Below are 26,740 nucleotides of genomic sequence, written 5' to 3'. Positions count from 1 at the left end.
CAATATTTGGCACTAATCATAAGTTGGAATTAATTGCAAAAGTTGCAAGTGAATCATAGTTCCTTGAAACAGTTAGTTTAACTTTATTTGCTGTATTGGAAATTGATCATCTTTTTGTTCAACAGACTTATGAGAAGTTTATCCATTACTCCTGAAATAAGACATAATCCATCTTTATAATTATCCAGTATCCACTTGCATGCAAAAGATTTTGGTATAATTGTTTAATTATGTAGCATCATAGAAAAATCAACATATTTTTTTGTGTTTCATAGTTTCCAAGTAAAATTTGTTAAGTTTCATGCACGAGTATAAAGTTGAAATTGATTTTCTGTGGTTTGAAAATTGATTTATCATTTCGATGAAATTGATTGTAAATATGTCTTTTGCAACATCTTTTTTTGTGCTGTGAACTTCTGGGAAATTTCATCACCACCCCTGAAGTTGGACAATATGATAGATCCCTGTACATGTACATGTATATATGCAAATTGCATTGTACCTAGTAAGTACTCACATGCAAATGATTTTGTTACAGTCATTGAATTAATAAACATCCTAGGAAGATCATTGTTTATGTATCACAATTTCCAAGTATAATTGGAATGAATATCCAATCTGCTCATTTCCCAGCTCTCTTCTTGCCTTGGGAGCAACCCACCACCACCTGATCAAGACCCGACAGCGTCTCCATGTCGGTCTCATCGTCGAGACCGGAGAGGCCCGTGAGATGCACCACCTCTGCCTCCTACTAGGGTACGGTGCCGATGCCATCTGTCCCTACCTCCTGTACGAGTGTCTGATCAGCCTCCACGAGCAGAGTCTACTAGGAGTGGACTTCGGGATCAAGGAGATCCAGAAGCGCGTCATTGCAGCAACGGAGAAGGGCATCTCGAAGGTGATGGCCAAGATGGGTATCTCCCTTCTACAGAGTTACAAGGTGAGACTGCAGCTAGGGCTCGCAAGAGGTTTTTAATATGAATGAAAAGATTCTTTAGGGTAAAGAGTAAAAATTAGTCTGAAGATTGGATTCGGATTGGGCAACAGAAAAAGGCATCTCGAAGGTGATAGCCAAGAAGGGTATCTCCCCTCTACAGAGTTACAAGGTGCAAAGCTCTCTCTCTCTGACAGAGTAACTAGGTGAGACTGCTGCTGAGATTACCAAGAGGTTCTTGACATTAATGATACAGGTTCTTTGTGAAAGGTTCAAGATAAGTTTGAAGATTGAATTCATCAGCAAGTCGGCAACAGAGAAGGGCATCTCAAAGATGATGCCAAGACGGGTACATGTATATCCCTTCTACAGAGTTACAACATTTGGGTTACCCAAAGTTATTTTTTTCGTATGAATAGTTTCAGGTCTGGGTGAAAGGGTAAAGATATTGTCTGAATATTTGATTCTGAAGTGATAACATTAGCAAGTGATAACTTTAGCAAGAGACAGAGGCATCTCTAAGGTGATGGCCAAAATGGGAATCTCTCTTCTACAGAGTTACAAGAGGAGACTGCTTTTAGGATTAGAAAGAGGTTTATATGGATAACAGAAGTACTTTGTGAAAGAGTACAGATTTAGTCTCAAGATTTGTCATCAGTTCATTGCAGCAGTGAAGAAGTGTATCATTAAGATGCTATTCAGCCTTTGCATCATTCTCCTCTGTAGCTACATTTGAGATTGCTAATAGGAAGTAAGAGTTATTGGGTCAGATGAATAAAAAGTAGCAAATGCATTTGCTAGGCTTTTGCTTGGCTTTTGCTTGATTCTGTTTGTATAAAAATGAGCGAGCAAATACTTTTGCTAGTAAGCTCAGGCAATTGGTAACTGCCTGCTAGCATTTGCTTGACAATTAAGCTGTTGCTAAAAAACGTAACTATGCATAAAGCCAACCTTTTGGTTGTGCATTTAAGCATTTGCTTGGGTTTTTTCAAGCCCTGTCAGAGCAGCTTGAGCGTTTCCTTCTTCAGAGCATTTGCTATTTATAATCATGTTTATGCACGTGAGAACTAATCTTAGGTGTACAATAGCCTACATGGAAATGTTTTCTTCCTAGTAAATGTAGATTGAATGATGATGATGATGATGCACAGCATTTGTATAGCGCCATACATGTATATCTGTCAAAGACATTCAAAGGTGCATTGGAGGAGCCAGCCAATCTGGGTCGCCTACAAGGGCGCACACGCAGAACTGTAACCCGCAGGTCTCTCCTCCCGATAACTGGTTGGGGGAATGCAGGTGGACCACTACACCGGGGTTTCCTCCTACTCTTATTCGAATAGTGCAGTGGGTTCTTAACGTGCAAAGGTGGTGATTCTCCTCTACACGGGGCCTCCATTTAACATCCTATCCGAGGGATTGAGTGTTTTCCACTGTAACATAGCCTGCATCTATGAAACGGGGGAGAGACGTTTGCACACTATGCACTGGCTTCAGTCATCCGCCCGGGGTGGACTCGAACCCAGCCAGCCAATCTGGGTCGCCTACAAGGGCACGCACACAGAACTGTGACCCCCAGGTCTCTCCTCCCGATAACTGGTTGAGGGAATGCAGGTGGACCACTACACCGGGGTTTCCTCCTACTCTTATTCGAATAGTGCAGTGGGTTCTTAACGTGCAAAGGTGGTGATTCTCCTCTACACGGGGCCTCCATTTAACATCCTATCCGAGGGATTGAGTGTTTTCCACTGTAACATAGCCTGCATCTATGAAACGGGGGAGAGACGTTTGCACACAATGCACTGGCTTCAGTCATCCGCCCGGGGTGGACTCGAACCCACGATCTTTGGTTCGACGGGCAGACGCTTTACCGACTGAGCCAACTTCGCCAACTATATAAATTCATTAATTAGAAATATATGAACGGAATAGTTTGACACCATGTCTAACGGAACGATTTTACATGAAAGAAGCGATATTTTTCTCTGCCACCCCACTGCCACAATTTTGCAATCGAGTCCCGTTTTTATTCTGTGAGGCGTGTTTGCACCAGCGTGACGTCACTATTGTTTAAAGTGCGAGCAATTGTTTTCTGAAGGCAAGTAAAGGGCTTAAGCACAAGCAAAGGGTTATGCATACGCAGGGCTCCACACTAACCCATTTTTTCTACTGGTCCAACCTTTTCATGTCGGACCAGTAGATACCCAGTTTTTCAAATTTTTACTGGTCCGAACCTAAAATCTACTGGTCCCAAAAAATAAAGAAAACATTTTTAAAAAGGCACAAGTTTATTTTTATAGCCTTTCGTTCCCCCTCCCCCAAATAAAATGAAGGAATGAAGGACAAAAAGAAAGCAAGACAGAAACGAAGAAAGAAAGAAAGAAAGAAAGAAAGAAAGAAAGAATAAAAGAAAGGAAGGAAGGAAGGAAGAAAAAAGGAAAATGTAAAGAAAGGATAGATGTGAAGGAAGGAAAAAAAGAAAGAACTAAAGAAGGAAAGGAAGGAAGGAATAAAGAAGGAACAAAAATAAAGAAAGAAAGAAAGAAAGAAAAGAAAAAAGAAATGAAGGAAAGAAATGAAGCAAGCAATACAGAAAGAAAGAACAAATCCAGTAAGTAGTAAAGAAAGAAAGAAGCAATAAAAAAGAAAGGGTAAAAGGAGAGATAGAAAGAAGGACAAAAGAAAGAAAGAGAGGAAGGAAGGATTGAAAGAAGGAAGAAAGGAATTAAGGAAGAAATAAAGGAAAGGTAAAATGATAGATAGAAGAAAAGAAATAAAGGAAGGAAGGGAAGGAAAGAAGCAAGCAATATAAAAAAGAAAAGGTAAAAGAATAGATGAAAGGAAGAAAAAAGAAACACTGAGAGACAAAGAAAGGAAGGAATGGAAGAATAAAGGAGAGAAAGGAAGCAAGCAGTCAAAAAAAAGGAAAGGTAAAAGGATAGATTTAACAAAGAGAAAAAGGAAAGAACAAGACAGAAGAAAGGAAGGAATGAATGTAAGAAAGAGAGAAAGGGCTGGAAGAAGGAAGAAATAAAAAACAACAAGAAAAGGTAAATAAATGATGGATGGAAGGAAGAAAGAAACAAAGTAACAAAAAATGAAGGAAAGAAAAAAAAAGGGTAAAAAGAAGGAAGGAAAGAAAGGAATGAGAGAAGAGATGAATATAGGACGGATGGACTCAAGAATTAAAGAAAGAAAAATATCAAAGAGAAAGAAAGGAAGAAAGGAAGAAAGAAAGACAGAAAGAAAGAAAGAAAGAGCGAAAGAAAGAAAGAGAAAAAAGAAATAGAGAAAATATTTTTTTAAAGGAAAGAATGAAAGAACAAATTAAAGAAAAAAGGGAAATTAAAAAAGAAATACAGTTACAAAAAAAATGAAAGAAGCGAGGGAAGAAACAAAGAAAGATTGAAAAGAAAAAAGGAAAGAAAGAAAGGAAGAAAACAGAGGAAGAAAGCTAAAACTATCATCAAATAATTTATCAGTTTCTTTTTGGCTCAATTAAAATAGCTACGAAAGAAAGTCAGAAACCAAGTGTATCAACACACACATAAATGCATATGTGGGGCTATTATGTATTCAGACGATATCACCCGAAACCCGATCTGTTTGAACCAAAACAGAAGTGAAAATTTCTCCTTTTACTGCTTACAAATGACAGAGTTACTCCAATTTTTAGGAAATATGGACATTATAAGAGCCTTTCATGAGTATAAACTGTGAATTTTGACAGTTTTGTGAGAGATTTCTGCCAGAGTTTAGCCAAGCTTCGTTCGCGCAGCCAGTAGAGAATTTACCACGTGGGTTGTGTGGCTGGGCTACATGTACACTGTATGCTCCTCTAGTGTGTGTATTCTGTGTGTGAATGACAGAATTTCACGGGGGGAATGGTTTGCAGTGACTTTGACCATTTCTGGAAAAGTTATTGGCCCAACAATGGATTTTATTACTGGTCATGTCGGACCCTTAAATCTTGCTATTTTTGGAAAAATTACTGGCCAGACAATGATATTTTTTACTGGTCATGTCGGGCCAGTAAATCTTCCTATTTCTGAAAATCTACTGGCCCGACAGCGATTTTTACCGGTCTGGGACCGTCGGACCGCCGCTAGTGTCGAGCCCTGGCATACGAAATGAAGCAATTGCTTATTCATGATATTTTGCTTGGCTACTAATTGCTTGTGCTTGAAGCAATTCCTTGCAAGCAATTACTACTTTTTTATGCATCTGACCCAATATCAATGCAATCCGTTCTTGGTAAAAGTGTATGGATGTAGTTCAAGTTGAAATTAGACAGTTGGTTAGTATGATTTACTGTTAAATCATGTAATGTATGCACTTTTGAAATTTCCTTATTGTATTCATAATGAATTATTATTTGCTTGTGAAAAAAAAGTTGATTTTGACATCAAGTTCCCATTCTTTTTGTTCTCATCATCTCTTTAAGGGAGCTCAAATCTTTGAAGCGGTAGGTCTCTCTCAGGAGGTGATTGACAAGTGTTTTGTCGGGACAGCATCTAGGCTTGGAGGGGCTACATTTGAGATCCTTGCAGAAGAGGTAAGGCAGCACATCAAAACTGTATTATAATTGTATCCTATAGCATAATGCTGGAGGATTCTTTGGATCTGAGAGTGCTATGCAGCAGAAGCCTAAAAAGCTTTGGCCATATTTTTCCTGTGTGCTCTATAGGTAGCTTTCTGAGTGAGGTACAATGGAGAATCTTCTGGAGCCCCTTTGCATGTAAACGCAACTAATAAGAAATATATCATACACAAGTGCAATCGTCTGATTGCTTGAAAATCAAGTTTAATTTGATTGCAACTCTTTCTGCATTGGGCCCTAGGTCAGGCTAAGCATGCATCCAATCTTGCTTTCAAAAACTTCTCTCAACTTCATCTATGATGGGTTGAAGGGGAAGTTCACCCTGACAATGATTTGGTTTGAATAAAACCAGAAAAATTACATCAAAATCCTTTGTATGGAATGCATGTTTTCCTCCTTCAATTTGACCCTAATTAATAGCTTTCGTTTCTTTGTTTCCTAAAAAAGCAAGTATTATTTCATACAATCCCCTTTTTAATCTATTGTTATTCTTTCAACATTGGTTAAATATATATTTATGGTAAAATGTTCATTATGTTAAAGGTATATAACTTTAGTCTACTCCTAATCTTTCCCCATTCCTCCTTTTGACATTACTTCATCCGCTGTATTCTCTCTGTTTCCACTTTCCTATATTATTCATTGATAAACGTTTTTTTTTTTTTTTACTGTTTGTTTACTGAAATTTTATTCTGTACAAAATCATGTAACTCAGCCTTTGGCTGCTAATTGAATTTTTATCACAATAATACCATCTATCTATCTATCTATCTATCTATATGTCTGTCTGTCTGTCCGTCCGTCCGTCTGGTGAGGGTTTGATGAAAACTTGTCAAAAGTATATTCAGAATTATTAACTTTGATTTTTGTGACATCACAGATAAGCAGCTCCTCCATATCTTGTGTGATATGAATTCCCCTAAATGTCACTTTCTCAAAATTGTAGATTGATTTTGTCGTGTGGTGAATATATCATCAGATACATCATTAATACCCCCTTCTATAAGAAATCTAATTTTGTTTGTGTTAAATTTAAAAAAAAAATTGTATGGTGGAGCTGCTTGCATACATGAATGTTACAAAATGAAAACTTAAAAGAATCATAACTCTCTTATTCTCTGATCAATATCTATCAGACGGTCACCATTATTTTCTCTAATTTTCTGCATTTATTAAATTCAAGTTATTCTCGAGATGAACTTCCCCTTTTAAAAGGAAGACATGAAATGATCGGGCGACAGCGTGGGAGTTGGGGAATGCCCGTCTAGTGGAGCAATTTAGACATGAACATTCATAAGCTGATTACAGCCAACAGTTTTTAAATAAATATAAGTACTCCAAGGAGACTTTGATAACAGGTTTTCATACTTAATTCCAGAAGTGCACGACACTTCTTTACATTTCAATATTTAGAAGTCAGTCCTTCAGATTACTTTGTTCAAGTCAAGGAAAGTTCAATTGAATAAGTAAAGTGAACGGCTTTGATGTTTATTCATGTCTATACGTGTCACTACATGATCCACTAGGGGAAATAACCTACAGGTGATAATGAAATAATTCTGATATAGCACACACATTTATTACATTGACTTATATGCACATTTAAAGGGAATGTACATGTATATTTATACCTTAGGCTTTAATCCCCAACAACTGGGCTATTTGATGCCTAAAAAGTATATTGCCCTGCCCATCTTCTCCCAGATTTGCAATTGAGGCTGGTGCCATGATAACGACATTTCCTGACATTCTCCCAAACTGTTTTGTTTGCTCGATGGCTGTTTCTGGGAAACATTCTCTTATAGCTTCTTGATTCTTAAGTTTCGTGGAAAGTTGTTAAAACCAACATTTGTTCAGTTGAAAGGTGAACTATTTTGCCATTTAACAAACCAGGAGAAACCAACATATGTACATGTACAATGTTAACTTCTGTCAGAAAAAGCAAGACTCCTTTGAATGGAGCACACACATATATTATTCGCAATGTTGCCATGTTTAATGACAGAGAAGTTGGTAAGATGAGTCCTGAATTGAAGCTATTTATCTCATTTTATTATCCCTTCACCCATTTCCTTGCATCTTTCATATGAAACATTTTCGGCTTTAATAGACTTTGAAATTTAGAATATTTTCACATACATGTATATCAAAACTTGGTTTATCTAATATCCATATGGTCTATAAACATAACTTAGTATGTACATATATGATTACATGTAGATGAACAGTTTGAATTCAATTCAATTTGTTTATTATTTTACATTAAATAACATTATATATGTACATAATACAAACAGCTGAAGTACATATATACATGTACAAGGAAATAAATAAAATACATTAAGCATTTAACTGTACACATCATTACTGAAAAGGAGCCCATGTACAGTGTACCTGTAGAAAGCTTTGAAATAGTAGTAAATAACAGAAGTTCAAAAAGCAAACTATAAAACTATAGATATGTTTACATACATGTACAGTGTAATAATAATAAAAAGGCACATGTATTCAATTCAAATTTTTATATGACAAAATGAAAAATTATTAATAGGCAAAAAGGACATTAGACCAAGTGGTAATTTAAAATATAATTAGTGCAAAGTTGAGCAATTGCTTGTAGATCAAGTGAATACTAGCTTTTAGATCATATGGCGATGAAATATACATGTACATTAAATTAAATACAAGAAACAAATTACAAGGAAGCAATGCACATGATAGAAAAACACAATTTGCATACATGTACTTTTTGGCTTATCACACAATTGAAACATGAACTTAATTATTATTATTAAGCATATTTTGCATATTTTGACAAAGAACACCGTCTTACAACCTTGAGCAGGAATATCTAGACTATAGTGGTCTACTGATTATAAAAATACCCAGAAGTTTATATGTATTTTGTTGTTACATATTCTCATAACTACATGTACATGTAGGAAGGGATATATCTGTTAACATAAGAGTAATAACAATACATAAGCTTGAGTGTATATAAATATTCTGGTACAAAAATATACTTTTTCAAATTCACACGTAAAGACTATGTGTACATGTATATTCATTGCATAATGAAGGGAATCAGGTGGGAGGCTCCATACACATCTTTTTCAGCCCCCCCCCCCACAAAAAAACCTGACTTTTAGGGTTAAGATTCTTTTTTTCATCATATAATTTTTCAGAGTACATGTATTTTGTTGTTACATATTCTCATAACTACATGTAGGAAATAATATATCTGTTAACATAAGAGTAATAACAATACATAAGCTTGAGTGTATATAAATATTCTGGTACAAAAATATACTTTTTCAAATTCACACGTAAAGACTATGTGTACATGTATATTCATTGCATAATGAAGGGAATCGGGTGGGAGGCTCCATACACATCTTTTTTTCCAGCCCCCCCCCCCCCCACAAAAAAAAACCCTGACTTTTTAGGGTTAAGATTCTTTTTTTCATCATATCATTTTTTACATTAGCTTGATCTGATTTATCTTTTAACCTTCATATGAACGTGATGGAATGTTAATGTTCCAGCTCCAAGTTTCTACTTGGTATTTCCTATTTAAGCATTACAAAGTCATGCAGAGAGTTCTTTTTCCTACTTTGCGAGGTTTTTTTCTCCCTCTATTTAGCTGGAACAAGCTGCTTGACCACATTGAAAGCATGGAAATCCTATAAAACTTTATCATTTCTCTGAAGACATACTGTACCTTCCATCAATTTTAGCTACGTACAAAGAATCATGACATGAATGTAGTGCATCTTCCCAAAAAAGTTTGTCACATTTCCCCCCCTTTTCCTTTTATGTTATATCATACATGCTTTCGTTTCACCCACTTTCAGTTCTGTACATGTGAGATTGCTTTTCTCTATTTTTCTTAGTATAATTTTCAATAATGTCACAAAAAGGAATAAAGCAGTGATGATAAAAGAAGATAGGCCAGCAACTGCATTTATCCATTGCTTGGAACTACAGGAACATGTATTTATGGATTTTTTATCGGCATTAATTACTGTTGGGGATACTGGTTTAGAGGTGGTGAAATAAATGTCAGTCACTTCCTTTATTTGCTGATCTGAAATTATTGGACTACAAGGATCTATCATTGAGCTCAAGTTTTTATCATTGGCTAAATCCCATTTAAAATCATTACATTCACACATATCTCTGACATTTCTTTGAGAAGATGTGCAACAAAAAACAGGATAAGTTTTCTCTGCCAATATTGTTTGCTTTAAGTGTTGGAAAGTTTCAACTGGCGATGTTAATGGGGGCATCTTTTCTCCATTTTGATAGCAGTCAATTTGACCTGAAAGACTCCCAACTGGAGCAACACAGTCTAGTGTTACCCAATTCCCAGTTATAATATCTTCATTTTGTGTACAGAAAGCCTTTCCAGGAAGAAAGTCAACATCCAAAGCAATTCTTTTAAATGAACCTTCATGTACATTACCCTCCCGATACGCAAAGAAAATGTATAGTCCTTCATCACTTCTAATTATGGAGTTAATTGTAACAAGTAGTGAGCAATGACCGTGTTCTTTTCTCGTTTTGAAAGCGAACCGGCCCACGTGTACTGGCACAATATCAGCGTCTGTATCCCTCAAAGTGTAAAAAGGATGTTTCAATCCATATTGTAGTGTGATTAGTGTACTGTTACATGGGTACGGGAAGTGAAAATGTACACTATCTCCTTCTAAAACAGTCTTTCTTTGGTCTTTAGATGTGCACATATCACATGTGGCAAGGACGGTTAGTATGAAAATGGTTGGAAATTTCATTTTTGAATTTGATTACTTAAATCTTCAGTAAAATTCCTCTTAAATACTAAGATGCTTGAAATCAGACAGATCTGGCAGATTATCCTTCTCTAAAATGAATATGTGACTTCTCGTACAGAACTTGCAAGATTATTTTCTCTTTTGGCGTCTTGGCCTGAAGTTGCTATTTCATCAGAGAATTTTTAAAAGTCCACTTCTGTCTTTGGTGTCAGGAACACATACTTCCAACAAGCTGACTCTGTACTTACTCTGTAAACTCGGGCTGTCCATGTTAATTTTTGTGATGGTCCATTGACGTGAGGTCTTTCTTTTAGTAACATTCGCCTGACTACACCATACATGTTGATCGAAAGGTTGCGATAGGAATGGTGTCTGTTGATTTCTCATCTGCTCTTCTCTCAGTCACTCTGCATTTTAAACTGCAATTTTGTAGGAATTAAGATTATAAAGCACATATTGTTGATCTATGAAACATGATGGATTTAATCTGACTTTCAATGAAAATGTATGTTGATAATACTTTGTTTGCCATCAATTAAGAAGAGGTGATTATTTCAATGTTAATTTTCATGGTATCTCCATTCTGAAGATGTTAAAAAAGGACTATTGGTTTAATCTTACTTTTAAAAAAAGAACAAAGGGTGAGCTCATTAAAATATAATATACATGAGCTGCATAAATATACAGTAATCCTTGCTGCTTCACCAGATATTCACTTGTGTAATTTATACATGTAGATTTGAATAGGTTGATGGCAAATCTTTTCTTTGTTTTTATAGGAACAGAACTTGAAATAAAAGTATTTTCCATGCCCCCCCCCAAAAAAAAAAAAATATCTGTATACTCACAGCAATAATGTATGTTTTTATGATTCCTGCTCTTCTCCAAACTATACAATGTACATTTATAATCAACTTCCCTGCTCGGACTGGAGATTGTTTCGTGCTGTTCCCTCTGTATACATAAACTTGTATGTGGGACTACAAGCAGTCGCTCACATGTCGGATCAATCATCCCCATGGTTACATGTACATACAACTGGGTATGCTTTTCAGTGTGCAGTCATGGACCTACATGTACATGTACATGTACATCATTGGTAACAGTAGTACATGTAGGTCCATGATCCAACCAACATACACGTAATTAGTATCCCTGATTGGCCAAGTCTTGTTTGCTCTATCATTTCAAAGACCATGTTTACAATGTACTTTACACATGTACATGTACTTCAAGTTCTCACATGCATTGATGTGGTAGTTCACCTTCAAGAAAAGTAGAAAATCAATGAAATTTCAATTTATTTAATTGAAAATGGTTTTTACTCTAGACCTATACCTTTTGTATATCAGTAGACAAATCATTTCACATCCGATCATGAAAAGAAAACAAAAATAAGCCATCAGGAGCCATTAAAATTGTTCTTTTATATTGAATAACACATGGGGCAGCTGCTCGTTTATGACATCACATATCCAAAACTTAAAATTCTAATAACTTTCTTAATCTTTAACAGATTTTCCTCAAACCTTCACCAATATTTTTTATTATTTTTTGTGCTATTTTTACAACAAACTTTTCTTCAGGGGGAACTTCCCCTTCAAATCTTGCACAAAAATTTTGTGAATCATAGAAGAGTTGACCTCACACTTTGAAGTGTGACCTGTCATTGTTTTATTACACCATTAAGATGGTCGAGTTCACCTTGATGATAATTGAATTACTTCATTGTCCATAAAGGATTTTTTTTCCCCACTAGTTTACTTGATTCACATACAAGATAATTACATGCAACACACTAACTCCACACTTCAAAAGAAAATAACCAACAACATAATTATAAACATATAAAATAAAGCTAGCATCACACAATGACACAAAACTAAACAGACAAATTTACATATAGAAGGCTTTTCATGGTAGTACATGTATGTCAAGTATTCATTCTGTCTTTTAATTAGGTTTTTTTCTAGTGATAATTTAGGCCTTTTTTAAGTATGGCAGTACATCTTGGTGACAAGTACACTGAAAGAAGTTTTAAGAGATTATATTCAAGATTAATTACATACAACCAAAAAATATCAATCACCTGTGAAATAAACCAACATTCCACACATTTATCATTATCTTTCAGTTACAAACATGAACTATACAAATGTAAAAGGTATGCATTTTCTTCCTCAATGTGCTAAAGCAATATAGAAAAGATTACGTTTTATTTGCAGCATTGTTTTTTTCTGATTGAAAATTCTTCAAGGTGTATTCACAATTAAAACCCATTGTATTAATTCAACACCTGGGTTTTTGAACTCTGTGTTTAGAGGTTCAAGCTACCTGGGATAAAACATCATTTGACGTCGGGTTAAATTAATGACATCTAATGCCACCCTTTTACTTGTGGGTTACTTATACCTTGGTCACATTTGATCTACGGCGGCCGTACGGCGAGTCGAAAACAGCCGTTTTATTAATTTTAATTCAAACCACCTATATGTAGTTGGTACACAAAACGTTTAAGGGAGAAAAAAGAAAAAAGAGCGCTGCCCCTGCCTGCACCGTTCCGGGCAACGTATCGCGTAACCCCATAGAACAAATGTGACCAAGGTATTAAACGAAACCTTTGGAATTAACCAATTTTGAAACCCATGTCTTAAATTTAGCTCATAGATATGATTTAAGTATTAGTACAACACATTTTAAATTGTGGGTTAGTGTTAACCCACTCATGTAAATTGTGTAAAGTACCTTTTAGGTTATTTCTCAACTTTGTGTTTTAAATTAATATTCCATTCTGCTCAATAAACACACATTTGAATATTTTATCAAGCTTCCTGATTCAACAAAAAAATTAGAAAATGCAGTGGAGCAATGTAAAATTGAAATAATTAAAACTCATAGTTTTGAAAGAGTGTTGTACTGTGGTTACCAAAATATTCTGTAGTGAAATAGACTATGATTCCAATGATATTTTAGCAATGGTCAAACAATTATGGTATTTGTCCTGATACACTTATTTGAATAAGAAAAAGAAAAAAATATGACAAAAAACTCCATTCATATTTAAAAAATCTAATTATGTTGATCCAACATTGAAAATTCCATTACCATTAATTTGTTTATATGTGAGGTTTTAGAATATGATTAAGTCTTGCAAATCTCATCATTTTTTACTATGATTAAAACTTCATCTAAATGGAATTTTAAAAAAGAGAATGAAAAAAGAATTCATTTCATGTATTCTTCATATTGATATTGATTGATTGTGCCAGAATGGCTTTATTGCAGGTTCAGAAAATCTACAATGTATGTGTTTGAGTTATTCTCAAATTTGAATCACTCCCATCTGAAGAAGTCTGATTTTCTTTTCTTAACGTGATATTAATACAGGTATACCCAAATCACAATTATGTAATTGAAAGAGATAAAATGAGACCAATGATTATAAAAACATATTTGAGTTGGTCTGAACTGCATGGAGTGCAATTTTTATTGGCAGTTGGTAGTGTTGATGGTACAAGTTCCGGGGAAGTGATAGTAGGGGCTATCGTCTGAATTCCATGCTGATCTGATTTCAATGGGCCACAAGGATCTATCAATGAACTCAAGTTTTTATTATTGGCTAAATCCCATACAAAATCATTACATTCACACATATCTGTGGCATTCCCTTGGAAAGATGTACAACAAAAAACAGGATAAGTTTTCTTTGCAATTATAGTTTGCTTCAAATTTTGGAAAGTTTGAGTTGGTGATGTTATTGGAGGCATTTTTTCTCCATTTTGATAACAGTCAATTTGACCTGATGGACTTTCAACTAGAGCAACACAGTCTAATGTTACCCAATTCCCAGTTGCGCTTTCTTCATTTTGTGTACAGAAAGCCTTTCCAGGAAGGAAATCAACATCCAAAGCAATTCTTTTAAATGAATCACCATGTACATTACCCTCCCGAAAGGCAAAAAAAATGTATAGTCCTTCATCAGTTCTAATTACAGAGTTAATTCTAACAAATAATGAGCAATGGCTGTGTTCTTTTCTTATTTTGAAAGTGAATCTGTCCACTTCTACTGGTCCAATATCAGCATCTGTATTGTCACTCAAACTGTAAAAGGGCTCTCTTAAGCCATATTGTAGTGTGATTAGTGTACTGTTACATGGATATGGGAAGTGAAAATGTACACTATCTCCTTCTAAAACAGTCTTTCTTTCATCTTTGGATTTGCACATGCATGTATCACATGTGACAAGGATAATTAGTATGAAAATGGTGAGAAAATTCATGTTGAATTTATACTTTATGTACAATAATCATACAACTACTACTACTACTACTAATAATAATAATAATGATAACTTATAGAGCAAATTCATTTGAAATACTTGTTCCAAGATGCTCGAAATCAGTCAGGTCCAGTTGATTATTTTTATCCCAAATGCAAGATGTGACTTCCTCATACAGTACATGTACTTGCAAGTTTTGTTCTGTCTTGGTGGCTTAATTGGCTTCAGGTTGATGTTCTTTCAAGAAATAAATCTACTTCTGTGTTGAGTGTCTGTAGATGATATTTTGATGAACAATTTCTGTAGTACTCTGTAGGTGACTCTCTGTCCGTACTGATAATTGGGATGGTGTATCAACTTGATGACTGGATTTCTTGATATCTCTAAAGAACATTTGTGTGACTGTGTCATACAGCTGTGATTTGAAGGGATGCAATGTGGTGTGTGGTGTCTGTAGGAATACAATATAGAATATTTCATGAATTCCTACTATTACTTCATGTATGCTGCATTTTCAATCTGAAATATCATGGGTATTATCTGCCATCATCTAGATTTATCCGGCTAGTATTATCTAGCTTTGAAAATACATACATTGCATAATTCCTACAAATAGATCAATATCTATGTCATCATTATATTGATATCAATATCATTCTGTAAAATTGTCATAAACTTAAATGCTCCCAATTAAAAAAACTTGTAATTAAGAATGAAATCTTCATGTAAATACCTGTATACTCACAGCATTTGAGGTTCATGCTCTTCTCCAAACTGTATACTAAACATATCATAAACCGACCAAAGATAATTTATTCCTTTGCCATTTCTGCTTAAAACTGCCTATTCACGAATAATAGGGACTAGGTGTACTTGTATCCAGATCAAGTGCAAGTAGAACCCACAGGTTACAAGTTCTGTAGGCAAATATTTTCTAGTCCTATAATTGAATCGTCATTGAACTTTGAATTGTGGTACATATGTTTTACTGTTTACATTTTATCACTGATGAGTAAACAAGAGGATACTTACATGTATAAAGCGAAAACTGTAGGCCTACTAACTTATTTTCCTTTTCTAGAAAAAATGAAACTGAAAGGTCTGTATTTTTTCTCATTATGAATAGGCCTACCTTACTCTGGTAATTTGCTATTTAGGTGGTCTGTCATGAAAGTGACAGATCACCTTTTATATTCGTCAGAATTTTCTTTATTTTTATTGCCAAATCTTTGTCCCACTTTATCTCAAAATCGGGCATGTAAATTTCCTTGATTTTCATGTCATGTATGGACATCATTATGGACATGGGAAACAAAACTTTTCAAGGTTATCAAATCATGATGACGTCATCTAGGCGCCATTTTGTAAAATTAAATGATTGATCATATCATCGCAAGTAATCATAAAAAATCATCCATATTTGCATCATATCAAGTTCAGGTGACAGGTCATGAAGACATATCATCAGAGGTCATGCAAAGGTCACGACGCGCACGTACGCGCGCGTCAAAATTTTGAAATTCCCCAAGTCGACCGTGGTCAAGTTTGGGTATGTTTCTGGTCATTTTGAGCATGTCAAGAATTTGCGCGCGCACAGGTATGCGTGTGCGTTCTTGCACCTACATGTACCATCGGTATGCATCTTCGAGTCATTATTTATTTTATGTCTTTCCATTGTCCATTATCTTCTGATTAATTTGATACCTAATTCAGCCTCTTACGACCTATAATACGGGAATGCGTGTCCATTCAAATTTGCATTACTCGCGCGTGCAAACTTGCATAATAAGTCATAAATGGGCAAAAATATGCCTATATAAAATTCACTGTAGCTCTTCAGGGAGTCCGTTGACCCCCAATTTTTTCTCACTCTTGGATATAGTCAATATCTCATTTGGAGATTTCGTAATTACGTCAAGATTAAGTTATTAGATTTTGAGGAGTTTTTAAGGCGTTTTACGTGCTCCAAACTTCATTTCGTATTTACCGTTTTGCATTATCACCACCATCATTATAATCATCCGCGATTGTCATCACCACATTAATAATCACATTTAGCAATGGTCAAAATTTATTCCTATGATGTCTATGATGAAGATTATCAATCATATTTAAATGATTCATTCCTTACAACATTAGCCGACACTGAATGAAAAATCATGACAGACCACCTAATTCGTCCGCATGACGAATTAAAATCTAGTTTCTATTTTGTTATTATCTATCTGAGGTAGGGCTTTTGGTATGTGTACCTGCTAAGGTTATCAAATAGAAAACCAAATAAAGAAAAGAAATCAAATTCAGGGGTGATAAGAGTATTCTTTCAAATTCTGGTACATGTACATGTATCAAACCAGAATGTAACTTTCATAAAGATAATATGTTATGATGCCTTTGGTAAAACCATCATATAAAGAAAAATGATAAATAAAGAAAAGGAGATATCATATTCAGGGGTGATAAGTGAATCTTTTTCAATTTTTTTTAAAGGATAGCCTATACATGTATGTATCAAACCCGATGGATGTTTCATAAAACTGTTCTAATGACTAATATGCATGACTGGTGACCCTTTAAATGACAACCATGTATCTCTATGTAGCTGACTTACCACCCAAGAATATGCTCCAGTCGTGCGTAAAGCCATGTGTAACTTAACCAACAGCTTTGTGAAAAACCCAGCAGATAATTGAGTCGTTATTGAACTTTGAATTGTGGTACATATATGTTACTGTTTACATTTTATCACTGATGAGTAAACAATAGGATACTTAAATGTATAAAGCGAAAACTGTAGGCCTACTAACTTATTTTCCTTGGGGGCAATTCCATGAAAAATGTTCACTTTAGAGAAAAAATGAAGTTTCAGATTTCACTTAAGCAGTCAAATTTTCTTAAAAAGTAAACTATAAAGTCTCAATTTCCAATAGAAAAATCAGAATATTAAAAAAAAATTGCAGTTTTTTCCATCATAAAAAAAATAGAATAGTAAATTGCAAAATGTAAAAAATGTGGCTATTTTTAAACAATTTATCTTTCCTGTCTCTACTAAAAGCAAACAAGGTCCCAGAGGTCTCTTTTAACTTTTGAATAGTTGATTAATGTTTAAATCAACAGAAAATCATCGTTAAATTTTATGCCATTCATCAATTTTAGAGAAATCTGTCTTCAGATTTGTGTGATTTCTTTACCAAATTATCAGTGTCATGTCCGTTACGTTTTTCACTTAAAGTTTTCACAGCTTACAGGAAATTTGTCTAAAGGTACTGCAAATTCAGATTCTATGTTAAAATTAAACCCCCTACCATGTGTAGCAATCATTTTCCCTTACCACTTCTCATTTTCATAAAAATGGTGTAACGGACATGACAATTCGCGTAACGGACATGACGCCTTATATATGACAAAAGGCAGCATTCACAAAAACAAAATATTAGGGTCACTGTCACAGAGTGAGGTCAGTCTCAATTGCTTGAGGATAGCTGGATGTAATAATTCCTAGAATCTGCATGTCATTCAAGCTATTTTTAGAAGTTGGTGAATGATGTTCCTGCAGCCAGATTTTTTGGAGCATACCCCATTTTCAATTCTCATACATAAACAAAGGTCTGGAGAAAAAAATCATGCTTTTGTCCACTGTGTCCACAAGAAGGGTGTTTTTGACGCTAACAGACCGGACTATGATGAGTATTGAAGTGAATGCTGTGATATTGTAGCATTGTGAAACTTCTCATTAAAAATTATTGAAATTAGCAGAAATTTTGAATTAAAATATTAAAGACATTTTATTTTTCAGAAAGTATCACCTATGAATTTTCAAGTATTCTGTGAAATTCATTCCCAATGATGTTGTAAAAATTCTTGCTTGAAATCATTAAAAGAAATTGCTGACAGTACAAAGAATTAAAAAAAAAGATTTTGCATAAAAACATTAAAGTACTGTCGATTAAAATTAGCTGCTGTGAAAATTAAGGCGCCTTTCATTGCGTCATTTTGGAAAACCAATTTTGGTAAAATCGTCTGAAGATTTTGAGGAGTTTTTAAGGCGTTTTACGTGCTCCAAACTTCATTTCGTATTTACCGTTTTGCATTATCACCACCATCATTATAATCATCCGCGATTGTCATCACCACATTAATAATCACATTTAGCAATGGTCAAAATTTATTCCTATGATGTCTATGATGAAGATTATCAATCATATTTAAATGATTCATTCCTTACAACATTAGCCGACACTGAATGAAAAATCATGACAGACCACCTAATTCGTCCGCATGACGAATTAAAATCTAGTTTCTATTTTGTTATTATCTATCTGAGGTAGGGCTTTTGGTATGTGTACCTGCTAAGGTTATCAAATAGAAAACCAAATAAAGAAAAGAAATCAAATTCAGGGGTGATAAGAGTATTCTTTCAAATTCTGGTACATGTACATGTATCAAACCAGAATGTAACTTTCATAAAGATAATATGTTATGATGCCTTTGGTAAAACCATCATATAAAGAAAAATGATAAATAAAGAAAAGGAGATATCATATTCAGGGGTGATAAGTGAATCTTTTTCAATTTTTTTTAAAGGATAGCCTATACATGTATGTATCAAACCCGATGGATGTTTCATAAAACTGTTCTAATGACTAATATGCATGACTGGTGACCCTTTAAATGACAACCATGTATCTCTATGTAGCTGACTTACCACCCAAGAATATGCTCCAGTCGTGCGTAAAGCCATGTGTAACTTAACCAACAGCTTTGTGAAAAACCCAGCAGATAATTGAGTCGTTATTGAACTTTGAATTGTGGTACATATATGTTACTGTTTACATTTTATCACTGATGAGTAAACAATAGGATACTTAAATATATAAAGCGAAAACTGTAGGCCTACTAACTTATTTTCCTTAATTTCTAGAAAAAATGAAACTGAAAGGTCTGTATTTTTTCTCATTTTGAATACCTTACTCTGGTAATTTGCTATTTTGTATTTTGTTATTATCTATCTGAGGTAGCAGTCAGTCCGCAGCCCGTCCGAAAGTGCTCTATTTTATTCAGCGGTATGCATAGCCGTCCGTGGTTATGCATACGTAATGAGCTGTGAAGACGAACTTTCCGATCGGTGTTTTTTGCTCTTAGAATCGTTTATTCCTCACATAATTGGTCTTATTTTATAGATAAAACTTTGAAATTTCTGATCAGCTAAATAAAATGCACATTTAATGTATTTTGAAGACCGATATTTAGCTTAGAAAAAATGAGTTTTTTCAAGAAATATATGTGAATAAACAGAGCGCATTTTTGCATCGAAATCACACTTGCGTCAAATTGATATTATAATCAATATAAAGCGTAGACATTCTTCTTTACGACTGAAAAAGAATTATGAAATTTCATGATGTAGCAAAGTCAGGAACCACAAAAAACCACGGCAATGTCCATCGCGAAATGATTGGAATTGTAGTAGAATTGCCGACGCGTTCTGATTGGTCAACAGCGGCGCACAGACTTACAACATTATATATAGCTTAAAAAACCCGGACGTAGTACGGAAGAGATCGATGGCGAATTGCGTGAGCGCTATGTTTTGACGTGTGCAAGGACCCTGGTTCTAACCCGCCAAACTGAGTTTTTTTTTTTTTTTTTTTTTTTTGGGGGGGGGGGTTGATGGGGATATGTTTATGCTTTTTCTTTAAATCATATTCCTTCATCGTTCCTACCCAGCTTTATTCTCTTTTTACTTTCATATGAAGTTCTATTTAGGCCTGTATTTATTAAATCATGGAGCTATTATTAATAGCTCTATGATTAATTCTTACTTCTTCTTAATCACTGCTTTTGATTTTCAAGTTCTTGATTACACTTATTTGGGCAGGGGTGGGAAGGGAAGTGAGTTAAAGGTCAAGTGCACATCAACAAAAAAGTATTTGAATAAATAAAGAAATTTCCCTGTTTTTACACAAAACAGTTATATACACAAAACAATGGTATGCAAATAGAGTTGATTATGTCACTCACATCAAATTACTTTTTAAATTTTTGTTGCATTTTTATTATATAAATTTTAGCAAATTTGATGTAAAAAATCTTTCTCGAATCACAATAGGTTACATTTATGGAAACTACGAATGTTAATGGAGGAATTAAAATCCCTCTCAAAATTTGTTAATGAAAATTAAAATAAAATATACATGTCATGTACATGTATCAAACAAAAAAATACACAAGAAATAAGAGTGCGTGTGACATAATCGGTTCTGTAATTTGCACATTGACCAAGATGAGCATATAATTGTTTTATAAAATTAGGCAAATTTCTCAATGTCAAAATAGTAATTTTTTAAATTTTGAATCATAGTTTTAATGAAATTCTCTGCAATACTTTATTTTTCTTTAAATTCAAATTAATTTTTTGGTGGGGTGGACTTCTCCTTTACTCTTTGCTTGGAATAGGGAATGCACATTAATATTTATCCACGAACAAAATTGTCTAAACATATGCAAATCAGTAATTGGACACATGCTCACTTTCCTTTCATCCAGGCCACTCCCTCACATCCACCAGGTTTACAGTCTTATAACAAAAATTATGAATTAATTATAATACCATCACACCATAGCTCCATGATCACACAACATTCATACAGTGCTTCACAACAAATATTTCACTTCTGTTCATATATGCAATAATTACTGTGGAAAACAAAAACAAGGCGTAACCACATTCAAATACCATATAAAAGGACAAATATATTATACCTTTCGAAAAAAAAAAATTGTGAACATACATGGCACTTAACCTTCAGCACATTAGATAACATATAACAGAGTTGCTTGAGAACAAAATATAATTATGGGGCATTGCAAGAAACTTATGTTCAATTGCAAATCAACTACATGTTTGTGTTTAATCAAAGGACTTACCCTTAATTTTGGAATGTGTGATTGAGTAGAAAGTTTCTTGCAATGCATCAAAAATGTTCTTTGGTTTTGAATTGTGAATTTTTATTTTTGTCAAGCTGTATTCCTGTCCAAGTCAGTATTCTTAGTCCTCCCCAAAACTGTGCTCTAATTTTTTTGTTTCCAATATCGATAAAGATCAATTTTCTGTTGTATCATTATCTGTCCAAAATTTGCAAACGAAAAAAGGGCTTTGTCCAAATCATGGTCTGACCATTATAGTACATGATGGAATCTCCCAGAATGAAGTAGCAAGCAGAGACCAGAGTCAGAAAGTATGCAGATCTGTGTGTAGAAGAGACAAAAAAGAGAGAAATAGTCTAAATTATTCAAAGTATGAATTATGTTACATGTAAGTCAATTAAGAGACTAACTAAGTACTGTCTGTGACAGACACAATTTTTTTATTTGAACAAAATGGTTTATAAATACTTCTGAGTACGGGAGTACCAGACTTTTTACTTTGACTTTAAACTGTTTATAGTCTCTAGAGTAGACTGTCTGAGCTAATCATCATTTAATTCTTAACCGCAGCATGGGGCAAAAATCATCATGGGGCTCAACTTCGACTAATTAAGAAAAAAGGTTAACAATTTTCAACATAAATCAAGAAATATCTCAATCTATAAAAACTTGATGGAATTCGGAAACCTGATAATCATTTGAATAAAACTTTAGAAGGGATCTACTTATTAAGCTTCGTTTATATTAGGAGTGGGCTATAAATGGTGATTTTTGGTTTTACTGTGGCAACAGTTTTTTTGTGTTCCTTTTACCTTATCTCAACATGAAATGGCAATATTTTTCGTCTCGGGTCGGAGAAAAAAGTGTGCCGGGCCAAAATCCAAAATGGCCGCCCAAACCCCCCAAAATCACAGTTTTGGCCACAACTTTTTTATTTGGTGTTCAATTTCTCTGGTTTTGGTGTCTAATCATATGTTTTGGGGGGCAGGCAATTTGTTTTCCTATAATTAGTACTTGTAAACCATTATTTGTAGAGGTAAAAGGTAATTATACCTAAATTTTCCAATTTTTGTGGCCTTTTTTTCAGCCAAAAAGTGGGTTTTATCATCCTGGGGTTCTGGGATATTAGATGGTACGAGGTCAACAATAGCAAGCAGCTTCATATAGCTATATTGCTTTTATTCCTCCACTTTGGGTTTTACGGATATTTGTGAAATATATTTTATGAAATAAAATAAAATGTAATCTATCCATAGGGGCTATACGGTGTACAATGCACTGTACATACTACACTGCATATATCCATGCATTGACCACCATGCCATATGACAAGGCCTGTATATAAACTATAGCGTCATAGAAATGAGCTTCAAAGGTTTAGAATTAGATTGTGAATTTGATTCCTTGTCAGCTGATGTACATGATGAAACCAGCAACGTAAATTGCACTTAAATATCACATACATGTATATATCATATACGTACATCACATTTTTAGCCATTATCTTCTTTATTTGGAGGCTTTTTTTTTTACCTGGTTCTGGTGTCTAACTGGCCTATGTTTATGGGGTCAGGTAACTACTAGTATCATGGTAATGCTGATCAACAGCCAATCAGAATCAAGGATTGCATGCAAGTTACCATTAAGTTAAGTTAACATAATGGTAAATTTTTATGCAACGGGGCCCAGAATAGCTACAGTGTAAATTACCTCTCTCCGCCCCCTTAATTAGTATATTTGACAAAACATGTCCTCAATTTCTGAGACAAAACATATCTTCAATTTCTGAGGCATCTTATTCTAAACCCGAGAGCTCATTTCTATGACACTATAGTTTATACAAGCCTTGTTATCTGTCATGGTGGCCAATGCATTTATGCAGTGCAGTATGTATGTACAGTACATTGTATACTGTATAGCCCCATGGATAATTGACATTTTTTTATTCAATAAGATATATTTCACAAATATCCGTAAAACCCAAAGTGGAGGAATAAAAGCAATATAGCTATATGAAGCTGCTTGCTATTGTTGACCTTGTACCATCTAATATCCCAGAACCCCAGGATGATAAAACCTACTTTTTGGCTGAAAAAATGCTACATAAATGGGAAAATTTAGGTATAATTACCTTTTAACTCTACAAATAATGGTTTAAAAGTACTAATTATAGGAAAAACAAATTGCCTGCCCCCCAAAACATATGAATAGACACCAAAACCAGAGAAATTGACCACCAAATAAAAAAGTTGTGGCCAAAACTGTGATTTTGGGGGGCTTTGGCGGCCATTTTGGATTTTGGCCCGGCACAGTTTTTCTCGGACCCGAGACAAAAAATATTGTCATTTCATGTTGAGATACACTACAAGGAATAAAAAAAAACTGTTGTCATATTGAAATTACAAAAAAAGTATTTTTGACCCATGTATAGCCCACTCCTATTTATATTAAGTCTTAATTTAAAAAAAAACAAGTCCCCCGTCCACAGTCACAAATATACAGTAATGCGAGCCATCTGCCATCATTACAGAAGTTTCAACGTATGGGACCAAAGGCGAAATTCTACCAACCCGCGACGAACGTAATTTTGGCATTATTTCGCGCCATCGTGGAGTGAACGAGAAGGTTACTTCCGGGTAAAACGTAAATTTCTTGATTTTTAGGGTATCATTTTCTCTAAAATAAAAATACAAGGTGAGTTTGCGTCAAGTTGGTTCTGACATATTTTGAACAGTGACTTTTCTTCTTTCTAAAAGACCCCGATCGAAACAATTTGGTTATGTAGCAAAGTCAGGAACCAAAAGAGAAATTCCGACTACAAAATCGCAGTTAAAATATTACTAAAATAAGCATCAATTAAAGAGGTAAAAATGGTAGGTTGAAAATGTCGAAATATGGACAATTATATACCAAAATGTAGATGAAGGTCTTGAGAATAACTTACCACAATTCGTTTCGACGTAAACTGAAGTTAGCGACCAGTACAGGGCTATAACTTCAGCCCCTCCAATTCAGTGGGAAAATCAAGCCAAATTGATCGCACGTTTTCCTTCGAAGACCGCTAGAGGGCCGCTGAATAAATCTCCGTGAATATGCTCATTATCGCGCGAGCTGCGGTCTGACTGGTAGGGCTTTTGGTATGTGTACCTGCTAAGGTTATCAAATACAATACCAAATAAAGAAAAGATATCAAATTCAGGGGTGATAAGAGTATTCTATCAAGTTAGGGTACATGTACATGTATCAAACCAGAATGTAACTTTCATAAAGATAATATGTTATGATGCCTTTTGTTAAACTATCATATAAAGAAAAATTATAAATAAAGAAAAGGAGATATCATATTCAGAGGTGATAAGTGAATCTTTTTCAATATTTTTTTAAAGGATACCCTATACATGTATGTATCAAACCCGATGGATGTTTCATAAAACTGTTCTAATGACTAATATGCATGACTGGTGACCCTTTAAATGACAACCATGTATCTCTATGTAGCTGACTTACCACCCAAGAATATGCTCCAGTCGTGCGTAAAGCCATGTGTAACTTAACCAACAGCTTTGTGAAAAACCGACCAGATATGAAATATTGGTCTTCATCTGTCCATGAAATCATGTCAGTTGTACTTGGAAGCTTTCATAAGGATCACATTATCATGTTTGATGCCTTTCATAAGGTGTTTATCATGGAGGGCTAATAAAACCTCATATCACAAAATATGAAAAAAAATAGGACAGCTCAGAAAAGGCTCTCTTATAGATTAATAACATGAGAGGCAAAAAATCTTTTTCCTAGAAAAGAGTTCTCTACAGAAATTTTGAGACTGTTTTCAGACCTGGTTTTCAGACAAGTGTTTTCCATTGTTACGATAGTTCTGAAATAAAGCTATTGCTGAGATATTACATTATGAGATACATGTAATGTTGTAAGTTAGAGCAATAACGGGATCAGAGTTCGGTTCGGATGTTTTGCTCCTAAAATCGGAATCGGTTCGGATATCGGATCGGAAGATATTCAAAAACAAAAAAATACATTAAAATTTGTATGTGGCCGGCACGTGGACAAATGCTGCAAGCTACACTGATGACAGAATTTGTTTTGATCTCCGACAAAAGCGGAGGAAGAAGATGATTTATTTTGATCTCCGACATAATCGGAGGAAGGAAAAGAAGATAATGATGTTGCAGCGCGCGACACTACCGCGATCAACGATAGACCTTTTCTCTACAACATCGTGGTGATGGCGGAGTCCGTCGTGAACTTTTAGAGGTCGCATTTCTTACCGAAAAGGACGCACTACTATCCGAAGTTGTTTCCGATTCTCTACAACATCGTAGTGATGGCGGAGGTGATCGTAAACTCTTAGAGGACGCATGACCTCCCGAAAAAGACGCACTATTATCCAAAGTTTTTTACGATGATATCCACCTTCTCTACAACATCGTAGTGATGGTGGAGGTAATCGTATACTCTTAGAGGTCGCATGACCTCCCGAAAAAGACGCACTATTATCCAAAGTTGTTTACGATGATATTCACCTTCTCTACAACATCGTTGTGATGGCGGAGATAATCGTAAACTCTTAAAGGTCGCATGACCTCCCGAAAAAAGACGCATTATTATCCAAAGTTGTTTACGATGATATTCACCTTCTCTACAACATCGTAGTGATGGCGGAGGTAATCGTAAACTCTTAAAGGTCGCATGACCTCCCGAAAAAAGACGCATTATTATCCAAAGTTGTTTACGATGATATTCACCTTCTCTACAACATCGTAGTGATGGCGGAGGTAATCGTAAACTCTTAGAGGTCGCATGACCTCCCGAAAAAGACGCACTATTATCCAAAGTTGTTTACGATGATATTCACCTTCTCTACAACATCGTAGTGATGGCGGAGGTAAACGTAAACTCTTAGAGGTCGCATGACCTCCCGAAAAAGACGCACTATTATCCAAAGTTGTTTACGATGATATTCACCTTCTCTACAACATCGTAGTGATGGCGGAGGTAAACGTAAACTCTTAGAGGTCGCATGACCTCCCGAAAAAGACGCACTATTATCCAAAGTTGTTTACGATGATATTCACCTTCTCTACAACACCGTAGTGATGGCGGAGGTAATCGTAAACTCTTAAAGGTCGCATGACCTCCCGAAAAAGACGCACTATTATCCAAAGTTGTTTACGATGATATTCACCTT

The 26,740-nt window shown here is 34.9% G+C and overlaps 3 protein-coding genes across 6 annotated transcripts in view; 1 reads left to right on the top strand and 2 right to left on the bottom strand.

Moving 5' to 3' along the window:
- The window catches only part of LOC129259375 (uncharacterized), a 31,764-nt gene extending 23,700 nt beyond the window's left edge, over positions 1 to 8,064 (top strand). The window contains exons 11-12 of the mRNA XM_064097985.1: positions 634 to 940; positions 5,379 to 8,064. Coding sequence (XP_063954055.1) covers positions 634 to 940; positions 5,379 to 5,519 — 448 coding nt within the window. The 3' untranslated portion in view covers positions 5,520 to 8,064. The remainder of the gene's footprint in view (positions 1 to 633; positions 941 to 5,378) is intronic.
- LOC129259377 (uncharacterized) lies at positions 6,208 to 10,404 on the bottom strand. The gene has a single exon (XM_064098623.1). It carries the CDS (start codon positions 10,325 to 10,327, stop codon positions 9,353 to 9,355), a length of 975 nt encoding a protein of 324 aa, XP_063954693.1. The 5' UTR covers positions 10,328 to 10,404; the 3' UTR covers positions 6,208 to 9,352.
- Positions 10,405 to 11,743: 1,339 nt separating this feature from the next.
- On the bottom strand, positions 11,744 to 25,522 carry LOC129259378 (uncharacterized). Of its 4 annotated transcripts, none has more exons than XR_010293402.1 (3): positions 25,042 to 25,522; positions 12,946 to 15,058; positions 12,244 to 12,739 (listed from the first exon to the last, which is right to left on the bottom strand). XR_010293402.1 is itself a non-coding variant. In XM_064098624.1 (2 exons), exon 2 carries the CDS (start codon positions 14,605 to 14,607, stop codon positions 13,732 to 13,734), a length of 876 nt encoding a protein of 291 aa, XP_063954694.1. In that variant the 5' UTR covers positions 14,608 to 15,058; positions 15,353 to 15,499; the 3' UTR covers positions 11,744 to 13,731. The 4 variants fall into 4 exon arrangements, 1 of the variants encoding a protein (XP_063954694.1); XR_010293401.1 differs by lacking the exon at positions 25,042 to 25,522 and adding an exon at positions 17,219 to 17,303; XR_010293400.1 differs by lacking the exon at positions 25,042 to 25,522 and adding an exon at positions 15,341 to 15,503.
- Between the last annotated feature and the right edge of the window lie 1,218 nt (positions 25,523 to 26,740).

Source organism: Lytechinus pictus, chromosome 4, assembly GCF_037042905.1.
Source record: "Lytechinus pictus isolate F3 Inbred chromosome 4, Lp3.0, whole genome shotgun sequence".
Classification (NCBI taxonomy): Eukaryota; Metazoa; Echinodermata; class Echinoidea; order Temnopleuroida; family Toxopneustidae; genus Lytechinus; species Lytechinus pictus.
The sequence above is the reverse complement of the archived record's forward strand: the minus strand, read 5'-3'. Positions and strand labels throughout refer to the sequence as shown.